Genomic DNA, 20157 nt, shown 5'->3' with positions numbered 1-20157 from the left:
TCCCCTGCGTTGGCAGGCAGATTCTTAATCAGTGTGCCACGAGGGAAGCCCGGGTCTCCATTTTAGATAGCATAGCTAGGGAAGACCTCTCTGAGGATGTGACATTTGAGCAGAGATTGACAAGAGAGAGGAAGCAGGCCATGTGACAGCCTTGGTATTGAACATATAAGACCCAGGGAATGGCAAGTGCAAAGGACCTGAGGTGGGAATATGCTTGACATGTTTGAGGAGGCTCGTATGGCTTCCTTCAGCTTGCCCTGCAAGCAAGGAGGGCGATGATAGGAGATAATGTTGGAGAGATAGGCAGAAGGAATGCATTGTAGGGCAAAGTAAAGACTTAGAGTAAAAGCCAAAGTATGATGGGAAAGTTGGAGGGTTTTGAGCTGTGATATGACATGCTCAGATTTACATTATACAGGATGATATATGTAAGGAGTAAGGGGATTGCAGTAGATCCTCAATATATGGTAACTGCTACCACTTATCTAGGTTGTGTAATAGGTATGAGTGGCTAGTTACAGTAGCCTTAGCTCTGCCCCTCCCTAGTCATAAGTCAGTTTCCTGATCTGTGAAATGAGGATAATAGTACCCACCAGAAGACTGAGAGGGTAAAATAAGTTAACATGTCTAGCTCCTAGAACACTGCCTGGTACATAAGGGGAATATGTGTATTAATACTTTTATTAATTAATGATATGCCTTTAAAACGATTTAATGTTTTATTCTTTTAAATGTATGTTTTCCCCCTAAGTATAAGACTAAGAACATAAGTACAAGAGTAATTTGCCATACATGTAACCCAGAAGAATTTTACTACCTGACCTATTATCTGCCACTAAAGTAAGTGAGAGTTGGTTAGAATTAACCATTTGTCAAGAACTGTATTCTGTCATACCTAGAGAAAAAAAAATGAAGTGCAGTAAGTGAAAGAGTCTTTCTGTATAATCCTGCAAGATCACTACAATTTTGGTTACTTAGGGGAGTGTAAAGAATGACATGGATGATTTCGATTCATAAATGTTTCTTGAGCAACTTTTATATGCAGGCTCTGTGCTAGGTGATAGTGACATAAAGCCTCCCTATTCAGTGTGTCCTGGGGACTGGCAGCCTCAAGCCCAACTGGAAGCTAATTAAAAATGCAGAATCCCAGGCTTCACCCCAGGCTTAAGAATCACAATTTTAACAAGATCCTCAGGTGATCTGAATGTGCCGTTAAGTTTGAGAAGTGCACGCATAAAGATCAAACAGTTAAGAAGACTCTTGTCTATGAGGAACTCATAATCTATGAGGAAGCACAAAGCTTAGCAAATTCACGTATGAATGATATGTGCCTTCATATGGTTTAGATACAAATATTCTCTTAAGGGGTGGCCATTTCTAGACCAGTGGTTCTCACATTCGAACCACCCCAGAAAGTCTGATTTTTAAAAGTGGTCTGGGCAGAGTCTGGAACCAGTATTCTTTTAAAAGCTCCCTATGTGTGCAAACATGTAAGAAGGAGCATAGGTTGTTCTGGGAATTCTTTTTAGGTAATTTTTTAGTAGAGCTTAAGGTTGGGATGAATGACTGAGGGAGAGGTAAGAGATCAGGAGGGAAGGGTGATAAAGATGATGAGGAAAGATAAAGGCTTTAAATTTCATGCTTGGTGAGGAGCCATAATAAGTTTTTAGGCAGGCAAAGTGCATGTACAGATTTTCTGTTGAATGAGTTCTCTGGTGGATTATGTGATGGATGGATTTATTGATTCCAAAGTGGGAACTGAGGGGGGATGGGTAGGTTTTTTGTTATTGTTTTGCTTGCTTTTTTTAATAGTCAAGTTTATTAAAGTATAATTTACGTATAGCAACATTCATCCTAAATGGTGTGTAGTTCTGTCAAACAACATATAGTCGTGTAACCACCCACCACAATCAAGATATAAGAGGAGTGCCATCACTCCAAAAAATTCCCTTTGTACCCCTTGTAGGCAGTCTCTCCTCTTACTCTCATATCTGGCAACCATGGAACCATTTCCTGTCCCTAGAGTTTTATCTTTTCAAGAATGTCATATAAATGCAATCATATAGTATATAGCCTTTTGAGTGGCCTCTTTCCCTTAGCATAATACGGTTTAGATTCATCCATGTTGTAGCTTCTATCAGTAGTTCACTCCTTTTTATTAATGAGTAATATTCAGGTGTATGGATGTAGCACAGTTTGTTAATTTGTTCATCAGTTGGGCTGTATCCTTAAAGTGTGTAGAGAGGAATAACATTGATAGCTGTCGGCTCAACTAACTTATACTGTGTGGTGTGCAGTGATTCTTTTTTTTTTTATTTTTCCAGTGATTCTTAACTGTTTTGAAATTAAGGCACTTTTTTTTTGAGCAACTGGTCAAAGTTGTGGATTATCTAGATAAAAGCATAAACTTAAAATATTTCTCATAAAATTCAACCCTGCCATGCACCCATAGAGGAGCCCAGCCTAGGAGCAGTGGGCTCCTTGAGATACAAGCAAGAAATCCTGGCGGCTAGGAGACTATTGATCAGGAGACTATTAAAACATCTAGGTAAGAAATGATGCGAATTTATGCCAAGTCAGTAATAGGAAGGATGAAGAAAGGAGTAGTTGAGTATTTAAGTGAGAGAATTAATAGAGTGGCGACTGATATAATGGTAGAAGGTTAAGAAGAATTTGAAGACATGCCAAGTATTCTAGCCTGGGCAATTTCAGAATCCATTCACAGAAAGAGGGAGTGTAGGAGAAGATTTAAGTTAGGGGCAGTATAATGAATGCTATGTGACTCTTATCTAAAATTACTGTGTGGTGAAAACTACTTACTGAATAAACCTATAGAAGTACTGCCTTATTATTCTCCTGCCTCCACCCCCCAGAGTCCTACCTGGTATATGGCAAACTGAAACAGCCTTTTGACCAGTATGTATTATCTACCTTAATACATCCCCTTTGTACTAGATCTGACTGATATGAGCCAACCATAGGTAGTGTTAGAAATGGTAGTATTAAAGAGTAATTAATAACGAACACTCTTTTAACCATCCAGATTCTAAATTGAATATGGAATAAAGAGTTGGCAGGCAGAGGCCAAAATACCAGTTTTATGGTGGATACAGTGAACCTTAAAGAATGTGGCTTACATCTATGGGCAAGTGAGATTCCTAACACCAAATTCTTGGGTTGGAAGGTTTACCCACTCAGCATCAGGAGTGGACCAGAGAAAGTCTTTTTCCCTCTTTCCAAGGGCAGAACCTATCCTAGGCAGAATGAGTAGAACCTGACAACCCAGGGGAAAAGGGATTGATTGAAGGAGGTGAGGCAAGTTCAGAAATGTTATGCTAATTGTTGTCCTTCTACATAGAAGGAAACATCAGGAGCAATAATGAAATATTCTGTTCTTAGAAGACAGAAATGTCATCAAATGCTGAAACATCTCAAAATAATGAAAGATGGTCAGATATTCTTAAGAAAGAGTCATGGGGAATCAGAAAGGAGGTGAGGTGTTTTTTTTTTAAGATTTGTGTATTGTGTAGTTTTTTTAAAATTAATTAATTTTTATTTTTGGCTGTGTTGGGTCTTTGTTGCTGCCCGTGGCTTTCTCTAGTTGTAGCAAGCGGGGGCTACTCTTCGTTGCAGTGTGCGGGCTTCTCATTGCGGTGGCTTCTCTTGTTGCAGAGCACAGGCTCTAGGCGTGCGGGGCTTCAGTAGTTGTGGCTCGTGGGCTCTAGAGCGCAGGCTCAGTAGTTGTGGTGCACGGGCTTAGTTGCTCCACGGCATGTGGGATCTTCCTGGACCAGGGCTCGAACCCGCGTCCGCTGCACTGACAGGCGGATTCTTAACCACTGCGCCACCAGGGAAGTCCCAGGAGGTTACTAATTCCAAGAATCCAGTAACCCTATCTCAACACAAAGGGACACTGTGCATAATCCCAAAATATCCTGTTTGTGAAATGTAGAGAAGGCTCTTGTGTTTTTATCTTTAAGCCCTACTACAGTATGACTGAGCTCTTGTGAAGATGCCTCAATTCTTGCTTCTCACTTTATTCCTTATAAGTAGAGGCAAGTGTAGATGTTATATGCCTTATGATGATGATACTGGCACATACATTCACATATGATCCACAGGGTCATACAGGACTGCCATTTTTCCAGTGCTGTTAACTATAAAAGTTTAGCCTTTGAAACAGTTGACTGAATTTAGGATCTCAAATACTGAGCTTCAAAGATATTTAGGTGTTGGTTGGACCAACTCTGAGTTTTTAGCTTGGTAAAATAGCACCACATTTTTGGAAGTTGCCTCAGATCACACAAGGAGCTAATGGAGGATGGGACCACTAGAGCCCATGTATCCAATTTCTTGTTCCTATACTCTCTTTAGAAAAGAAGGCATTGGGAAATAAACCATTCTCTGGCCAGACTAGATGCCATTGCTCTTGGCTAGATTAACAGTTGGACAGGGAAAAATAACTGGGTTCAGCTTGACTTCCACTCTTCAGCGTCTTAAATAATACTTTAAAATTTCTATAATAACGGAAAAATTAAGCTCTCTGAAAATTTAAGTGTGATACAAATCTTGGCATTTTATTCATTTCGTAGAGGAAGAATCTGAAGTTACCGTGACATTGAGAGGCCCCAAATGCTTAGTCTATGTTTGAGTCATGTAACTGGCACTAATTAAATTTTTAAAATGTATATTGAACCCTCTAAAGCTGGACATGCAACAAACTGTATTCAGAGAAGAGCAGGACATGAGTTGAAAGCCTATACCTACCTGCTTTATCCTTCATTATCACACATGTTAAATACACATTCCTTTTGACTAAACCTAAAAAGTTGAGTAATCCTGCTCATGTAAATTTGGCATTTTGTTAATTCTCATATATAATATTTTAAGCAGTTTCTGAAAGAGTGTAAATTATTTTTCTAATTAATTTAGGTCAGTCTCATGTGCTCCTTGCAGAAAACACGGGGGAAAAATTAATTTTAGGTAGAGTTTACATCAACCAAAGTCCTACCATTCAAAGATAACCCTTGGTAAAATTTTGGGATATTTATATGTGTGTATAGCATGTTTTTTCATTTCATTACAACAGGAATATATGTTCACCATAGAAAGTTTAGAATCTATAAATAAATAGAAGAAAATAAAAATCACAATTTGAGAACTGCTTCAGTAAATATGCCATAATTTTAAAAAACTACTCCTCTACTTCTGAACATTTAGGGTGTTAGTATATAATATTTTAAGGATGTAAATGATACATTGGTTCTGTAAAAATAACTATTAGCTATTAAACCTTAAGGAAAAATAAGTATGTCATGTCTTGACTTCTCATATTTGGAGAGTTTCAGGAGGACTGGATTAGTCAACAGTTTTAATTTGCCAAAGGTTTAATGAACTGAGACTTGCCAAAGACCCCTGCATTGAGCATAGGGAGGAAGAGTGAGTAGCAGCTAGATTGTAGGGGCTAAAGAAGTTAGGAAAGAAAGGCAGAACATATAGACTACTTGTCTGTACCATGTGTCTGTGAATGGCAAATAAAAATAAGAATAGCTTGGGGGCAGGGCTCAGAATTTGGGCACCAGGTTCAAAGAAGAGTTATTGTAGTGATGAGTGGAAGTTTTCAAATAAGTGAGGAGGTTACTAGTGGAGAGAGAAATGATGCTATGGGGTAATCGTCGTATCTCCATTCTTTCCAGGCTTAAAGATATTATTCACTTAGAGACTTCTGACTGCCCTGTGGATCTCAGGGCCACTTATAGTCACTAGGCATTCATTCAGCAAGTATTTAATGAGTAGCTTGTAGTGTGAGTGCTGGGGAGACAACCATAAACTATAGACAACATAAATAAGACATGGTTCCTTCCAGGCCTAATAAGTGAATATTTTACTGGTAGAATTAGAACTCTTTTCTTTAGCATCAGAAGCCACATTAGAAGCACTCATGCTGGTTCTGTCTTAAGTCATTTTTATGGGCCTGATTGTTGTTTTTTTTAATGGCGTGGTTTTTGGAGTTCTGCCTCCTGAGTTTGAATTCTTGCTCTGTAATTTACAACATATATAATTGTGAGCAAGTTACTTAAACTGAATCTTCTACTCTGTCAATGAGCATAATAATACCTACCTATTAGAGTTGTTCCAAGAATTAAGTGGATAATAAATGTACAGTATGGAAGTTAATACCTGGTACATCATAAGCTCTCAATAAATATTAGCTATTGTGACGAAGAAGACGATGGTGCTGACAGTGATTCCTTGGATTTCTGGTTTAGTCTTTTCTACCTAGTTCTTCTGTGCAATTAATATGACATGGCAAAAACAATAGAGATAGACATTAGGAAGTAAAATATTAATTGATTTGAAGTGGGTGGGATCAAAACAAGTTGATTTGGCCAGTCCCACCCATTGTTGGAATCATGTCTTCCAAGCATTGATGGCTTTTGGAAAGATAACTTGGTCTCATGGAAAAAGCATTAAACTGTGTCATTGGTCTTGAATTTTAATTTGAGCTTATTAATTCATTTGTTATTAAAAGAATTAATATATGTAAAGCACCTAGAGCAGTGCCTGGTACACAGAAAGCACTGTATAAATGCTTTTATCACTGCAAACTGTTACTATTCATTCATTTGTTCTTTCCTTCATCTAACAAATAATTAGTGAGCCTGCTAGCTGCCAAGTTGCCTGCTAGACATGGTGGGTAGAGGGTGAACTAGATAAATGGTTGCCATGATGAAGATAAACTTCTAGCAAAGGGGAGATCTGCTATTCTTGGTCAGGTCTCTAAGCCTTTCTGGGTCTTAAGGTCTTCATCAGTAAAATAAAGAAAATCCTTTGGGCTCTAAAATTTCAGGATAGTGTTGTCCTATCACGCCATTTACCTGACCTTCCAAATGTTTATTACTTATTTATCCACTAAATACCTATTGATGCCTACCATGTGTGGGCACTATGCTAGGTGCTGGGAATTATAGCAGTAACCAGAGCAGACACAGTGCCTGCTCTCAGGGACCATTAAGTCCAACACACAAGACATACATTTTGTAGGTAATTGTGAGATTGATTAGTGTTACTAAGGGCAGAATGTTAGGTTTATGTTATTGATTTGTGTAACAGAAGCTAAAAATGGATACTGTTTTTGATAGAAGGGGTATTATAGAACATTAATTTAGCTGCTTTTTTCCTCCCATTTTGTGAGTTCATATTTTCTTGTCTGCTTAAACAGGGGCGGTTGGACATCATGGAGACAACTTGGTGGAGAAGATCCTTTCAGTGCTTCCCCAGCTTCCGGGCCACACCAATGATGTGATGGTTAACATGGTGGAACTCACTGCACTCCAGGCCGAGGAGGAGAATCAGAATATGGTTGCACCCGGCTGTCTCGCACAATCCAAGTAAGATGTGTAGTTTTTTCTCTCATCCTTTTCTTTCTCTTCCCTTTTCTTTCTCTTGTAGATTGTTCCTGTAGAAAGGAAACAATGAAGAATCAGTCTGGTTGAAAAATTCATAGTGGATAGCATTTAGAAAAAAGAATTTTTTCTTAACTTTGAAATAACCATATTCATTAAACAACGAAAGCCAAAAAGTATGGAATTTTATAGAGGTGTCATTTGGATGTAATATAAACTTGTTCCCAGGGTCAGCTAAGTGAGTCAATTTATGCACCCACAGACAGCTTCACATGGAGTTGAGGCTAGGCTTACTCAATTTCTCTTTCCCAGTTGACCTTTCCACATGACTAAAATACTGCCCACATAGCTCTGAAACAGTGCCATCTTTTTATATGTAAATGATATACTTTTGGGCATCAGTGTGAAATGTTTTTATTTCTACTTATACTTTTTCACATGGTTAGAGAAACCAGAGAAAGAAGATGGGGTACTTTAGGTTATGCAGAGTTCCAAAAATAAAAGAATATTTCTTCAGAAACATGACAATAAAAAGATACAATAGTTACCTTTTCTACTTTGTCCTTCATCAACAGTTCTTGAGAAAAAAAAAATATTAGAAGAGAAAAAATGTGTGAGTATCCGTTTCCCTTATCTCCAAGTTTTAAACAAAACAGGGCCTTTCAGCCTTATAGTTTCCAATCTTAACAGTAACAGATACATTTGGAATTTCCTATCATATTTGGAATGAATTTCCAGCTCCTGAAGTTTTCAGCTTTTTTGTAGTTAGTTAATGACATTTACTGGATGCCCAGTGTGTATGGCCCAGTGTGGGAAGAAAAAAGTTCTGTACCCTGTCGTTTTTGTATGCTTATGCACACTTTAATAAAAGCAAAGGCCCTGTGCTCACTTTGGCAACATAGGTACTAAAACATAGGCCTAAGGGCTTGAAGCTGTGCAAACCCAGAAGTAATTATGGTTGGAAATATTTTTAGCTGCTCAGAAGGCCATTCAAAAGTTAATTATTAAGGACTTACTATGAGCCTTACTCCGGAGTAAGTAATATGAAGGACATAGAATAATATAAAATGTCATTCTTGCCTTCAAGGAACACTTTTCTTATTCTAGTCATGATTTAGATACAGGTACAATTAAAAACCGGTAGAATGATATGAAATCAAGACTCATGTGTCTACTACAGATTATAATTCCTGTAAGTGAAGTAACAGGTTAATGTGGTCTTTGTAGATCAGTGTGGGCTTTGTGGAAATGGTGGTGCTTGATTCAATTATGTCTTGAAGGATTTAGAAAAGGAAAGAGGGCTAGCATGAGCATAGGTGTGGAAACAAGAATGGTCAGGGCCTAATGTGATAGGTTGTGAGGAAAAAGGACATCTCACTGGACACCACTGCCATCAGCTCTATAACATTTTTCGGGACTTACTGTGTGCAAAGCACACTTCCAGGCATTTTACATTTGGGAAGTCATTTAAGTTTTAAAATAACCCAATGAGATAGGTGTCTTTATTCCATTTTACAGATAAGGAAGCTGAGGCAGAAAGACATTAAGTAACATAGCTGGCAGGGCTTGGAGTTAGAATTTGAGCCCAGAATGTTTGATTTCTGAGCCACTGTCTTAACTTATACGCTGTGTATGCAGGGGCCAGAGAAGCTAGGCTCATGAATAGCTATAAAGAGACATGAGAGAGAAAAATAAGGTTACTTCATGATTTAATTTGGGGAGGCCTATTTGTTCAACATAATGGTTACACAAACAACAGAAATCAGTTTTGGCTAATTTCAGCAAAAAGGGGGTTTATTAAAGGGGATTGGAAAGCTAATAGAATCAAAGGAAGAACTGTTAATCAAATTTTATAAAGGACTATACAGTTCCAGGGGCCTAGGGGGCAAGAACTCAGGAAAAGCTCTTCAAGGCACTGACACCAGAGAGACTGAATTTTAACTGCTTTCTGTCTTGAGTCATTCTGCTTACGAGTCAGATTCCAGGGGAAAAGGCAAGATTGGCCTACCTTGGGCCTTGTGGTCACCCTTCGCCCAATGGGGGTCCGGAGCAGTTCATACTGACTGAGAGTTGTGTCAGGATCGGATGGCATGGCAGAGGGGTGGTTCTCCAAAGGGAAACTGAAACATTTATCAGAAGAAAGGGAAAAGGATACTGGGAAGGCAGAAACAGTAGATGCCCCTTAATAATAACAGCACATACTTAAAGAGGACTTACTGTGTAACAGGCATGGTTCTGAGCACTTTATGTATAGTAACTTATTTAATGCTCACAACATCTCTATGAGGTGAGTTCTACTATCCTCCCCTTTTATAGATGAGGAATGAGGTTAAGTAACATGACACACACAAGTGATGGGGGCCTATATTTGAACCCCGGCAGTTTGGCTGTAAAGTCAGTGCTTACTGTTACCCTATGCCACCTCCACAGAAGCCTAAGATAGTTACAAAAGGAACATGTGAGCTCCCCAGAGAAGGTGGCAAAAGAGAGAAGAGTTGAATCCATCTTTTTTTTTTTTTTTTTTTTGCTGTACGCGGGCCTCTCACTGTTCTGGCCTCCCCCATTGCGGAGCACAGGCTCCGGACGCGCAGGCTCAGCGGCCATGGCTCACGGGCCCAGCCGCTCCGCGGCATGTGGGATCTTCCCGGACCGGGGCACGAACCCGTGTTCCCTGCATCGGCAGGCGGACTCTCAACCACTGCGCCACCAGGGAAGCCCTGTGTTGGGTCTTAGTTGCTGCGCGCGGGCTTTCTCTAGTTGTGGTGAGCGGGGGCTACTCTTCCTTGCGGTGCGCGGGCTTCTCATTGTGGTGGCTTCTCTTGTTGCGGAGCATGGGCTCTAGGTGCACGGGCTTCAGTAGTTGTGGCACACGGGCTCAGTAGTTGTAGCTTCTGGGCTCTAGAGCACAGGCTCAGTAGTTGTGGCACATGGGCTTAGTTGCTCCATGGCATGTGGGATCTTCCCGGGCCAAGGCTCGAACCCGTGTCTCCTGCACTGACAGGCGGATTCTTAACCACTGTGCCACCAGGGAAGTCCTACAAGTAATATTTTGATTATGGCCAATTTATTTAACCTTGACGCCTCAGCATTCTTTCTACCCCAAGCTTAGTCCAAGGCTGAAACCAAACCAGTCTTGGAATCCCATTTTCCTTGCCAGTGGTTGCTTTAGAAATGGGGAGGCAAAAGAAAAGTCTTCTTAGGGTTTCTTGGTCAAGTTTCTTTGCTTTTGAGAAGAGATTCAAGGAAGAGACACACTTTCCCTTTCCTCTTACACTTCTCCCCCAGCTCCTCTGATGTATATCGTGAAACTGCGACAGACCTTGTTGCTCGCAACCGGAAGTTGAAGGTAACACACTGAAGGTGGTGTGGCCAAGAGTGCTATGGGCAAGAGCAGCAGTAGGTTACAGTGAGGTGTCTGGACCTTGTATTATGTAGGAGAGTATGTTTCCTTATTAAGTCAAATTGACTTGCTCTTGTCTACTACTTGCAACCAAAGTCATCCTAACTGACACACTTTTCGTACTTCAGCTATAAAATGAGGGCATTGGCTTAAATAACTTCTAAGGCTTTTCAGTTTAAAATAAAAATTCTTCTCAACTGAATACCTGCTGTGACTCAGCTCTGCTTCTGAGCACTTGAAACTAAGTTCATTCATATGTATTTTCCACTCCTGGTCTTTGTTTTTAGTGGGTGCCTTTTCCTCTCATTAGACTATGAGCGAATGTTGCCATGGAATATGAGCTTTCAGTGCCATTCAAGTATGAGAGTGTGGTCATAAATGTCAGAGGAAGTGATGAGTTTTAGAAGGATCTGAAGAAAGCTTTAAGGAGAGCAAGTTTGGTGAAATAGTGAGACCAGAAGTCAGGTTGCCGATGATAAAGAGATAGGTAGTGAGAAAATTGTAACCAAATAAAAGCATGCAGCAATAGATGGGAGAAAAAAATGGTACTTTCTTTACAGTTGCTTTGAAGACTGAGGGAATTGTGCTGATTAATTTATTTGCAAAGAGATATTGAAATAAATTACAGCTGTCCTAGTGTATACTGTACTTTTGTCAAAATAATAATAATCACTACTATCCCACCCCCAGAAAGTTCTTAGTGAAATGAGTGTGAGGCTAAAAAAGTTAGTACTGAAATGCAAAACAGATGGGTGCTTGTCTGCAATGGAATAATCTTTAAAAAGCAAGTCTCTGACTAGCATTTAAATCTTGACAATCAAAATTTATTGCTAAAATAATTTTTATAAAAGTTTGTTTATAATTATAGCAATTAAATTTACTGCCAATGCAGATGAAAAATTGATAACTTAAGTGCATTATAGCATGGCTTTCCAGTTCCTGTCCATTGGTCCCTGGATTATGTGGAATATTTTGTCCAAGAGGAGGCAGAATCTTTTCTGTTCTTATGTTTTCCTTCTGTTGAACTGGGTTTCTATTCTCTGCCCCAGCTCCAGTCTCCTAGCCTATTACTTTTTCAATTCCTGAAGCACCCTTACCCTGATGCCTCAGGGAAGTCCCTAAAAAAGCAATATTTTAAGTCCAGTTTTCTTGTTAACTTTTATGTTGGAGGTGGGAATGTTTTTTTCTTAGACTATAGAGCAATGGAATAAAAAGAGTAGATCTTGGAGTAAGAGACAAATGCAGCAGTCTTTTTACCCTAAACACTGATGAGCCAGTTTTTTGTTAACTTTCACATTGTTAAGTAACCTGATAATGGTGTATATTAAATCACTAACTCAAAGTCAAAAATCATTAAATTCCTGGGGGCTTCCCTGGTGGCGCAGTAGTTAAGAATCTGCCTGCCAATGCAGGCAACACGGGTTTGAGCCCTTGTCCGGGAAGATCCCACATGCTGCGGAGCAACTAAGCCCATGTGCCACAACTACTGAGCCTGTGCTCTAAAGCCTGCGAGCCACAACTACTGGAGCCCGTGCTCCACAACAAGAGAAGCCACTGCAATGAGAAGCCCGCGCACCGCAACGAAGAGTAGCCCCTGTTCACTGCAACTAGAGAAAGCCTGCGCGCAGCAACGAAGATCCAATGCAGCCAAAAATAAATAAATAAATTCATTTAAAAAAATCATTAAATTACCCCTAAATAGTGGTAATGTTTTTTCTTCTTTCCTTGGTTTCCAAATACCAATTAAATATTACTGTTAAAGACACTAACATTTTTCAGAGGGAAGAAAGGTAATTTTTATTAGAGAGGAATCAGAGATACTACTTTGATTTTGAATTTACCTGCAGGTAGAATTACTGAACTCAGATGGAAACATTAAGTAACTGTATATTTAGTGTTGACTTTGAGGTGAAAAGCCAGCACACAAGAGGGTGTGTCATCACATAGCAGTGTTATGAACGACCTCACTGTTGGTACAGACTGTGGGCATCTTCTCTTCCCCACTTGGGCCTCCCTACAAAAATGACATTTTATTTTATTTTATGTTTTTCCTTTTTAAGTAAACATTGCAAAATGAGTAGGAGAAAGGCTTACCTCTTCTCAGCATACAGCTTGCTATATTTAACTTTTTTCAAGGAATTCTAAAAATCATCTAGTCTCAGTTACAGGTTTAGAAAACAGAATTGATGAGTAATTTGTGGATGGTGGGGTGAAATAAAGCAGGGTTCTTTTCTGCGAATGAAGGGATAAGAAATGTCCACTAAGAAATAGTTAAATAATTTAGTATGCCAGAGACATTTAAGTTATATTTCTTGATAAAGAATTGTTTAATTGTACTTTTCAGAATTTTTAAAAAGTGCATGTTAAGAAAAGAAGGTTTGAAGGTAGAAATTCTTGTTCTACAATTGCTCACATACATGGTATTTGTTAGTTAAGGAATGTGCAGGTAATCCCCAGAATCTTGTTCATATTGAAAAATTTTAAATGATTTGTGGTCTCTATGTTGTGAGAAGACTGAACTCTGGGTCATTGTGGCTTTGGGATCCATAATCTAAAGAAACTATGACTCCTTTAAATAAGGCCAAGAACACTCTGAAGTTAGTAGCTAAAATGGATAAGGAGGAATGGAAAGACTCATTACATTTGAATGACAAGTTCTTAATTAGGTTGATGTTCACTGCCAAGCAAAAATCCACCAGTTTAAAAATCTAGCTCCTGGTGAGTTAGCCAACCACAGCCTTTATTGGGGTGCTTCTAAGTCTTATGTTATAGTATAGACCAGGGTGTATTCAACGGTGTGCCAGGATTGTCCCATAGCTCTGGCTATAGCTTCTGTCCTCTAACACCTGCTGGTATTCTTGTCTGAGGGCCCTTTTCCTTTCTTTTTTCACTCTGCGTTGTATTAACAGTGTCACACTGGTGATAGGGATGGGGGGCTGGAATCAACAAGGTGGGGGTAGGCATCCTTCTAACAAAGCTGGGAGGAGGATAAAGTAAGAACTAAGAACAAGGGAACGGTTTTAGCATTGAAAGAAGGCATTTTGGGGGCTGCAGGCAGATGAGGTCTGCAATCCAGGAAGTTTATTTGAATAAAACATCATGGGTGGAACTATGAAAGCAAATCCTCTGAGCATGTAAATGTGTGTTGTAGTTTTTGTTTTTGTTTTTGTTTTTTTTGGCTGCATTGGGTCTTTGTTGCCGCGCGTGGGCTTTCTCTAGTTGCGGCGAGCGGGGGCTACTCTTCGTTGTGGTGCACGGGCTTCTCATTGTCCTGGCTTCTCCTGTTGCGGGGCACAGGCTCTAGGCGCGCAGCATTCAGTAGTTGCAGCGCGTGGGCACAGTAGTTGTGGCTCACAGGCTCTAGAGCGCAGGCTCAGTAGTTGTGGTGCACGGGCTTAGTTGCTCCGCAGCATGTGGGATCTTCCCGGACCAGGGCTTGAACCCGTGTCCCCTGCATTGGCAGGTGGATTCTTAACCACTGCGCCACAGGGAAGTCCTGTATTGTAGTTTTTTGGTTTTTATTTTTTCAATAAAATTTGTTTTCTTGCAAAGCAAGTTGAGATTTTTTTAAAAGTCTTTATTGAATTTTGTTACAATATTGCTTCTATTTTATGTTTTGGTGTTTTAGCCGTGAGGCATGTGGGATCTTAGCTCCCCAACCAGGGATCGAACCAACACCCCCTACATTGGAAGGTGAAGTTTTAAGCACTGGACCGGCAGGGAAGTCCGTGTTGTAGTTTATTTATCCAAAATATTTGTTAATTGACTACTCTGTGCCAGACCCTTGATGAAGACAAGATCTCTGCCCTCATGGAACTTACTCTAATGGGGGAGACAGACAACAAACAGGTAAACAAGTGACTATATAATGTCAGGTGAGGATAAATGCTATGAAGCAAATAAAGCAAGGGAATCAAGAGTAACTGGGTACGGGGGGTGGTGAGGAGGGGCATGGAGGAGGTAGAAAAGGCCTTTCAGAGGAGATGTCTTTCAAGCAAAGACCTCAGTCAAGTAAATTGTAAGCCTCGTGGATATCTGGGGCTAAAACACTCCAGCCTGGGGAAAGGACTAAGTGTTCAAAAATGACTCATTGGGGTATTAATTTGCTTTCTGCTAATGGCTCATGATGTTGAACATCTTTTCCTGTACTTATTTTCTATCTGCATATCCTCTTAGATAAAATGTCTCCACATCTTTTGCCCACTTTCTAATTGGAATTTTTTTTAATATTGAGGTTACATAAGCCTTTGTCAGATAAGTGATTTGCAAATACTTTCTCTTAGTCTGTAGCTTGTCATTTCATCCTCTTAACAGGGTCTTTTCACAGAGCAGAAGTTCTTAATTTTGATGAAGTTCAGTGTATCAGTTTTTCCTTTCATGGATTGTGCTTTTGGTGTCAAGTTTAAGAACCCTGCCTAACCCTTATTTTCACTTCATTGAATCACTTTAGCACCTTTGACAAAAACCAGTTGAGCATATTTGTTTGGACCTGTGTCTGGGTTTTCTATCCTATTCCATTTATCTGTATGTCTGTCTCTCTAGCAGTACCACACAGTCTTGATTACTGTAGCTATACAATAAGTCTCAAAGTCAGGTAGACTGATTTCTTCATTTTAACTTCTTTTCAAAAATGTTTTTGCTATCTTGGTTCCTTTGCCATTCTATATAAAATTTAGAATAATCTGTATATATAAAAATATTGATAGAATTTTGATAGAAATTATATTAATTTATATAGCAATTTGGGGAGAGTTGACATCTTGACTCTGTTGACTCTTAAACTTATGAGAGAAATTTGGTATTTCTCTCTATTTAGGTTATCTTTGACATTTTTCATCAGTGTGTTGTACTTTTCAGTATACAAGTCTTATAGAGTATACGTGTTTTTTTAAAAAATAAATTTATTTATTTATTTTTGGCTGCATTGGGTCTTTGTTGCTGCGTGCAGGCTTTCTCTAGTTGCGGCAAGCGGGGGCTACTCTTCGTTGCGGTGCTCAGGCTTCTCATTGCGGTGGCTTCTCTTGTTGCGGAGCATGGACTCTAGGTGTGCGGGCTTCAGTAGTTGTGGCACGTGGCTCAGTAGTTGTGGCTCACAGGCTCTAGAGCACAGGCTCAGTAGTTGTGGTACATGGGCTTAGTTGCTCCGCACCATGTGGGATCTTCCGGACCAGGGCTCGAACCCGTGTCCCCTGCATTGGCAGGTGGATTCTTAACCACTGCGCCACCAGGGAAGTCCCTGTATATGTGTTTTTGTTAGATGTATACATTAAATCTTTCATTTTTTGAGTGATTATAAATGATACTGTAATTTTATTAGTGTCAACGTGTTCATTGATAGTGTATAAAAATGTAGTTGATTTTTTAATGTTTATCTTATATCCTACAACCTTGCTGAATTCACTTATTAGTTCTAGGAGTTCATCTGTTAGCTTCCCTGGAATTTTCTGTGTAGATAATCATGTTATGTGCAAATAAGGTCAGTTTTATCTATTCCTTTATGGCCTGCAAGCTTTTTCCTTTTAGCCTTATTGCCCTGGCTAGAACTTCCAGCATTATGTTGAATAAGAATGGTGAGAACAGATATCCTAACCTTATTCCCAGTCTTAGGAGAAAGGCATCAGTCTTTCGTCTTTAAATATAATGCTAGCTGTAGGTGTTTTAAAAGATGTTCTTTATCCATTAAGGAGGTGTGCATCTAGTTCTATTTCACTGAGAGGTTTTTTTTTTTAATCATGAATGGGTGTTGAATTTTGTCAAAGTCTTAAAGATTTTTGCATTCATATTTATGAGAGATATTTGTAATTTTATTTTTTGTACTGTCTTTTTTTAAAATAGGGTAATACTAGCTTCATGAAATGAATTGAAAAGTATTCCTTCCTCTTTTATTTGCTGGAAGAGATTGTGTAGAAATAGTATTAATTCTTACAGCTTTGGTATTCCCTAGTGAAACCCTCTGGGACTGGAGACTTCTATTTTGGAGTTTTTAAATTCCAAATTTAACTTGCTCAATAGTTATAAGACTATTCAAATTATCTATTTCGTATTGGATGAATTGTGGCGATATACTTTGAGGAACTGGTGTATTTCATCTAAGTTGTCAAATTTATATACACTCAGTCCTCTGTCTCTGTGAGTTCCACATCTGTGGATTCAACCAACCATGGATTGAAAATATTGGAAAAAAAATTCCAGAGAGTCCCAAAAAAGCAAAACTTGAATTTGTCGTGTGCTTTCTGTCTTTAATTGGTGTATATAGATCATTTAAATTTAATGGAATTATTGAAATGTTAGGACTTGAGTATGCCATTTTAATTTTTGCTTTCTGTTTGTTATCTCTGTCTTTCATTTCTGTTTCTTTACTCTAACCCTCCTGTCAGTTACTTGAACTTCTCTAAGAATTCCATTTGATTTATCTGTAGTGTATCTCTTTGTATAGTTTTTTCAGTGGTTGCACCAGTCGTTACATTTTTTATATACATAACTTATCACAATCTATTGGTGTTGCTATTTTACCTGTTTAAGTTAAATGTAGAAAGCTTACCATGCATTATTTTCCTTTACCGTCCTACACTTATAATCATCTTAATATTTCCTCTACATACATTTAGAACTGCATCAGTGTTAAAATTTTTGCTTCTGTTAGTTTAGAAAACTCAGAAGAAGGAATGCTTATTGTATTTATCTATATTTTTGCTTACTGTTTTCTTTCTTCATTATGTTTCAAGATTTCCTCTTTTTTCTTTCCTTTTTAGAGAATTTCCTTTAGCCATTCTTTTAGAATAAGTTTGCTGATGACAGAATCTCTTAGTTTTCATTAATCTGAGAATATTTTTATTTCCCCTTATCTTTTTTTTAAAGAAATTATTATTATTATTAATTTGTTTATTTTTGGTTGCATCGGGTCTTAGTTATGGCACGTGTGATCTTCGTTCTGGCATGCGGGATGTGGCATGCAGGCTCTTCAGTGCAGCGTGCGGGCGTCTCTCTAGTTGCGGTATGCGGGTTTTCTCTCTCTAGTTGTGGCGGGCAGCCTCCAGGGTGCGTGAGCTCTGTATTTTTCGGTATGCGGGCTCTCTAGCTGAGGCGCATAGGCTTAGTTGCCCTGTGGCATGTGGGATCTTAGTTCCCTGGCCAGGGATCGAACCCACATCCTCTGCATTGTAAGGCAGATTCTCTACCACTGGACCACCAGGGAAGTCCCTCCCCTTATCTTTGAATGATATTTTCACTGCATATATTATTCTGGGTTAACAGTTTTTTTCTTTCAACACTTGAAAAATGTTGTGCCACTTCCTTCTGGCCTCCATGGTCTCTAATGAGAATCCACTGTCATTTGAATTGTTTTTCCTCTATAGTTAAGGTATCGTTTCTCTTAATACTTCCATGATTTTTCCTTTGTCTTTAGTTTTGCGAAGTTTAATTATGATGTGTCTTGGTGTCGATTTCTTCGAGTTTATCCTGTTTGTTGTTCACTTAGCTTATTGTATCTGTAGGTTTATGTCTTTTGCAAATTTGGGAAGTTTTCAGCCATTATCTCTTCTTGTACCTTTTCAGCTCCACCTACTTTCTTCTTCTGAGATACCAGTGATAGGTATATTAATTTCCTATTGCTGCTGTAGCAAATTACCACAAATTCAGTGGCTTAAAATAACACAAGTTTATTCTCTTGGAGTTCTGGAGTTCAGAAGTCTAGAATCGGTCTTGTAACCCTAAAATCAAGGTGTTGGCAAGGGTGGTTTATTCTGAAGACTACAGGGTAGGTTCTGTTCCTTGCCTTTTCCAGCTTCTAGAGACTGCCTTGGCATTCCCTGACTGGTAGCCACATCATTCTAATCTGAACTTCCATTTTCACATTGCCTTTTCCTCTGCCTCTGCCTCCTCTTGTGTCCTTCTTATAGGGACTATTATTATTACATTGGGCCCGCCTGAGTGGACTTTTTAATTGAAGCATTATTTATAAAATTGTGAAATGTACAAATGAGATCATATGGTATGTACTCTTTTGTGTCAGGCTTTTTTCGCTAAGCATAATATTTTGAGATTCACCACATTGTTTTTATCTCTTTTTAATTCTTTGTAGTACTATTCCATAGCATGAATATACCAGTTTGTTTAGCTGTCTTAAACCTCGTCTGTTTCTGGTTTTCTACTATTATGAATACAGTTACTGTGAACATTCTTGAAGAAGTGTTTTGGGGGAGATACACTGTCATTTCTCTTTCGTGTTAGTGGAATTGCTGCATTATACTTTCATTTCAGTGGAATTGCTGCATTATGGGGTTAGTATTTGTTTAGTTTTAAAAGAAACCACCAGATGTTTTTCTAAAGCGTTTTTACTATTTTACACTCTCACCAGCAACACGTATGGGTGCTGGTTGATCCACATTCTTGACAAGACTGTATTGTTCGTTGTTTTGGAATGAATTGTGTCTCCCTAAAATTTATGTGTTGAGTTTCTAAACCCTAGTACCTCAGAGTGTGACTGTATTTGGATATAAGGCCTTTAAAGAGGTAATAAGTTAAAATGAGCCCCTTAAGGTTGCCCTTAATCAAATATGATTGGTGTTCTTATAAAAATAGGACATACATAGAGACACCAGACACAGAGAAAGGCATTATGAAGATGTACTGAAAAAGGTGGCCATCTGCAAGGCAAGGAGAAAGGGCTCAGGAGAAATCAGACCTGGTGTCACATTGATCTTAGATTTCTAGCCTCCAGAACTGTGAGAAAATAAATTTCTGTTGTTTAAGCCATCAATCTGTGGTATTTTGTTTTAAGAGCCTGGGTAGACTAATACATCTATCATTTTAATTTTAGTCATTCATGGGGGCATGACATGGTATCCCATTGTGGTTTGAATTTGCATTTCCCTTAGGACTAATGATACTGAGCACTTTCTCATGTACTTATTATGTGGAGAAATTGGAACCCTCATACCTTGCTGTTAGGAATGTAAAATGGTGCAGCAGCTATGAAAAAAAGTTTGGGAGTCCCTCAAAAATTAAACCTAGGGTTAATGTATGACTCAGCAATTCCATTCCTAGGTATATATACAAAAGAATTGAAAACAGGTATTCAAAGAAAAACTTATACATGAATATTCATAGCAGCACTATTTCCAATAGCCAAAAGTTAGAAAAAACCAAATGTTCATCAAAGGATAAATGGATAAACAAAAGTGGTATATCTATAAAATGGAATGTTATTCAGCCATGAAAAAGAATGAAGTACTGATACAGTGTGAATGAACCTCAAAAATATGATTCTAAGTGAAAGAAGCCAGTCACAGATGGTCACATATTATGTGATTCCATTTATATGAAATACCCAGAGTAGATTAATCCATAGAG

At 38.8% G+C, this 20157-nt stretch overlaps 1 protein-coding gene across 1 annotated transcript in view; it reads left to right on the top strand.

The window, feature by feature from the left end:
• SCFD2 (sec1 family domain containing 2) overlaps positions 1–20157 on the top strand; it is a 394032-nt gene that overhangs the window by 8288 nt on the left and 365587 nt on the right. The window contains exon 2 of the mRNA XM_082838240.1: positions 7223–7391. Coding sequence (XP_082694366.1) covers positions 7223–7391 — 169 coding nt within the window. The remainder of the gene's footprint in view (positions 1–7222; positions 7392–20157) is intronic.

The sequence above is a fragment of the Leucopleurus acutus genome (genome assembly GCF_964270905.1).
Source record: "Leucopleurus acutus genome assembly, chromosome: 4".
Taxonomy (NCBI): Eukaryota; Metazoa; Chordata; class Mammalia; order Artiodactyla; family Delphinidae; genus Leucopleurus; species Leucopleurus acutus.
This window is presented reverse-complemented; position numbering and strand designations above follow the sequence as displayed.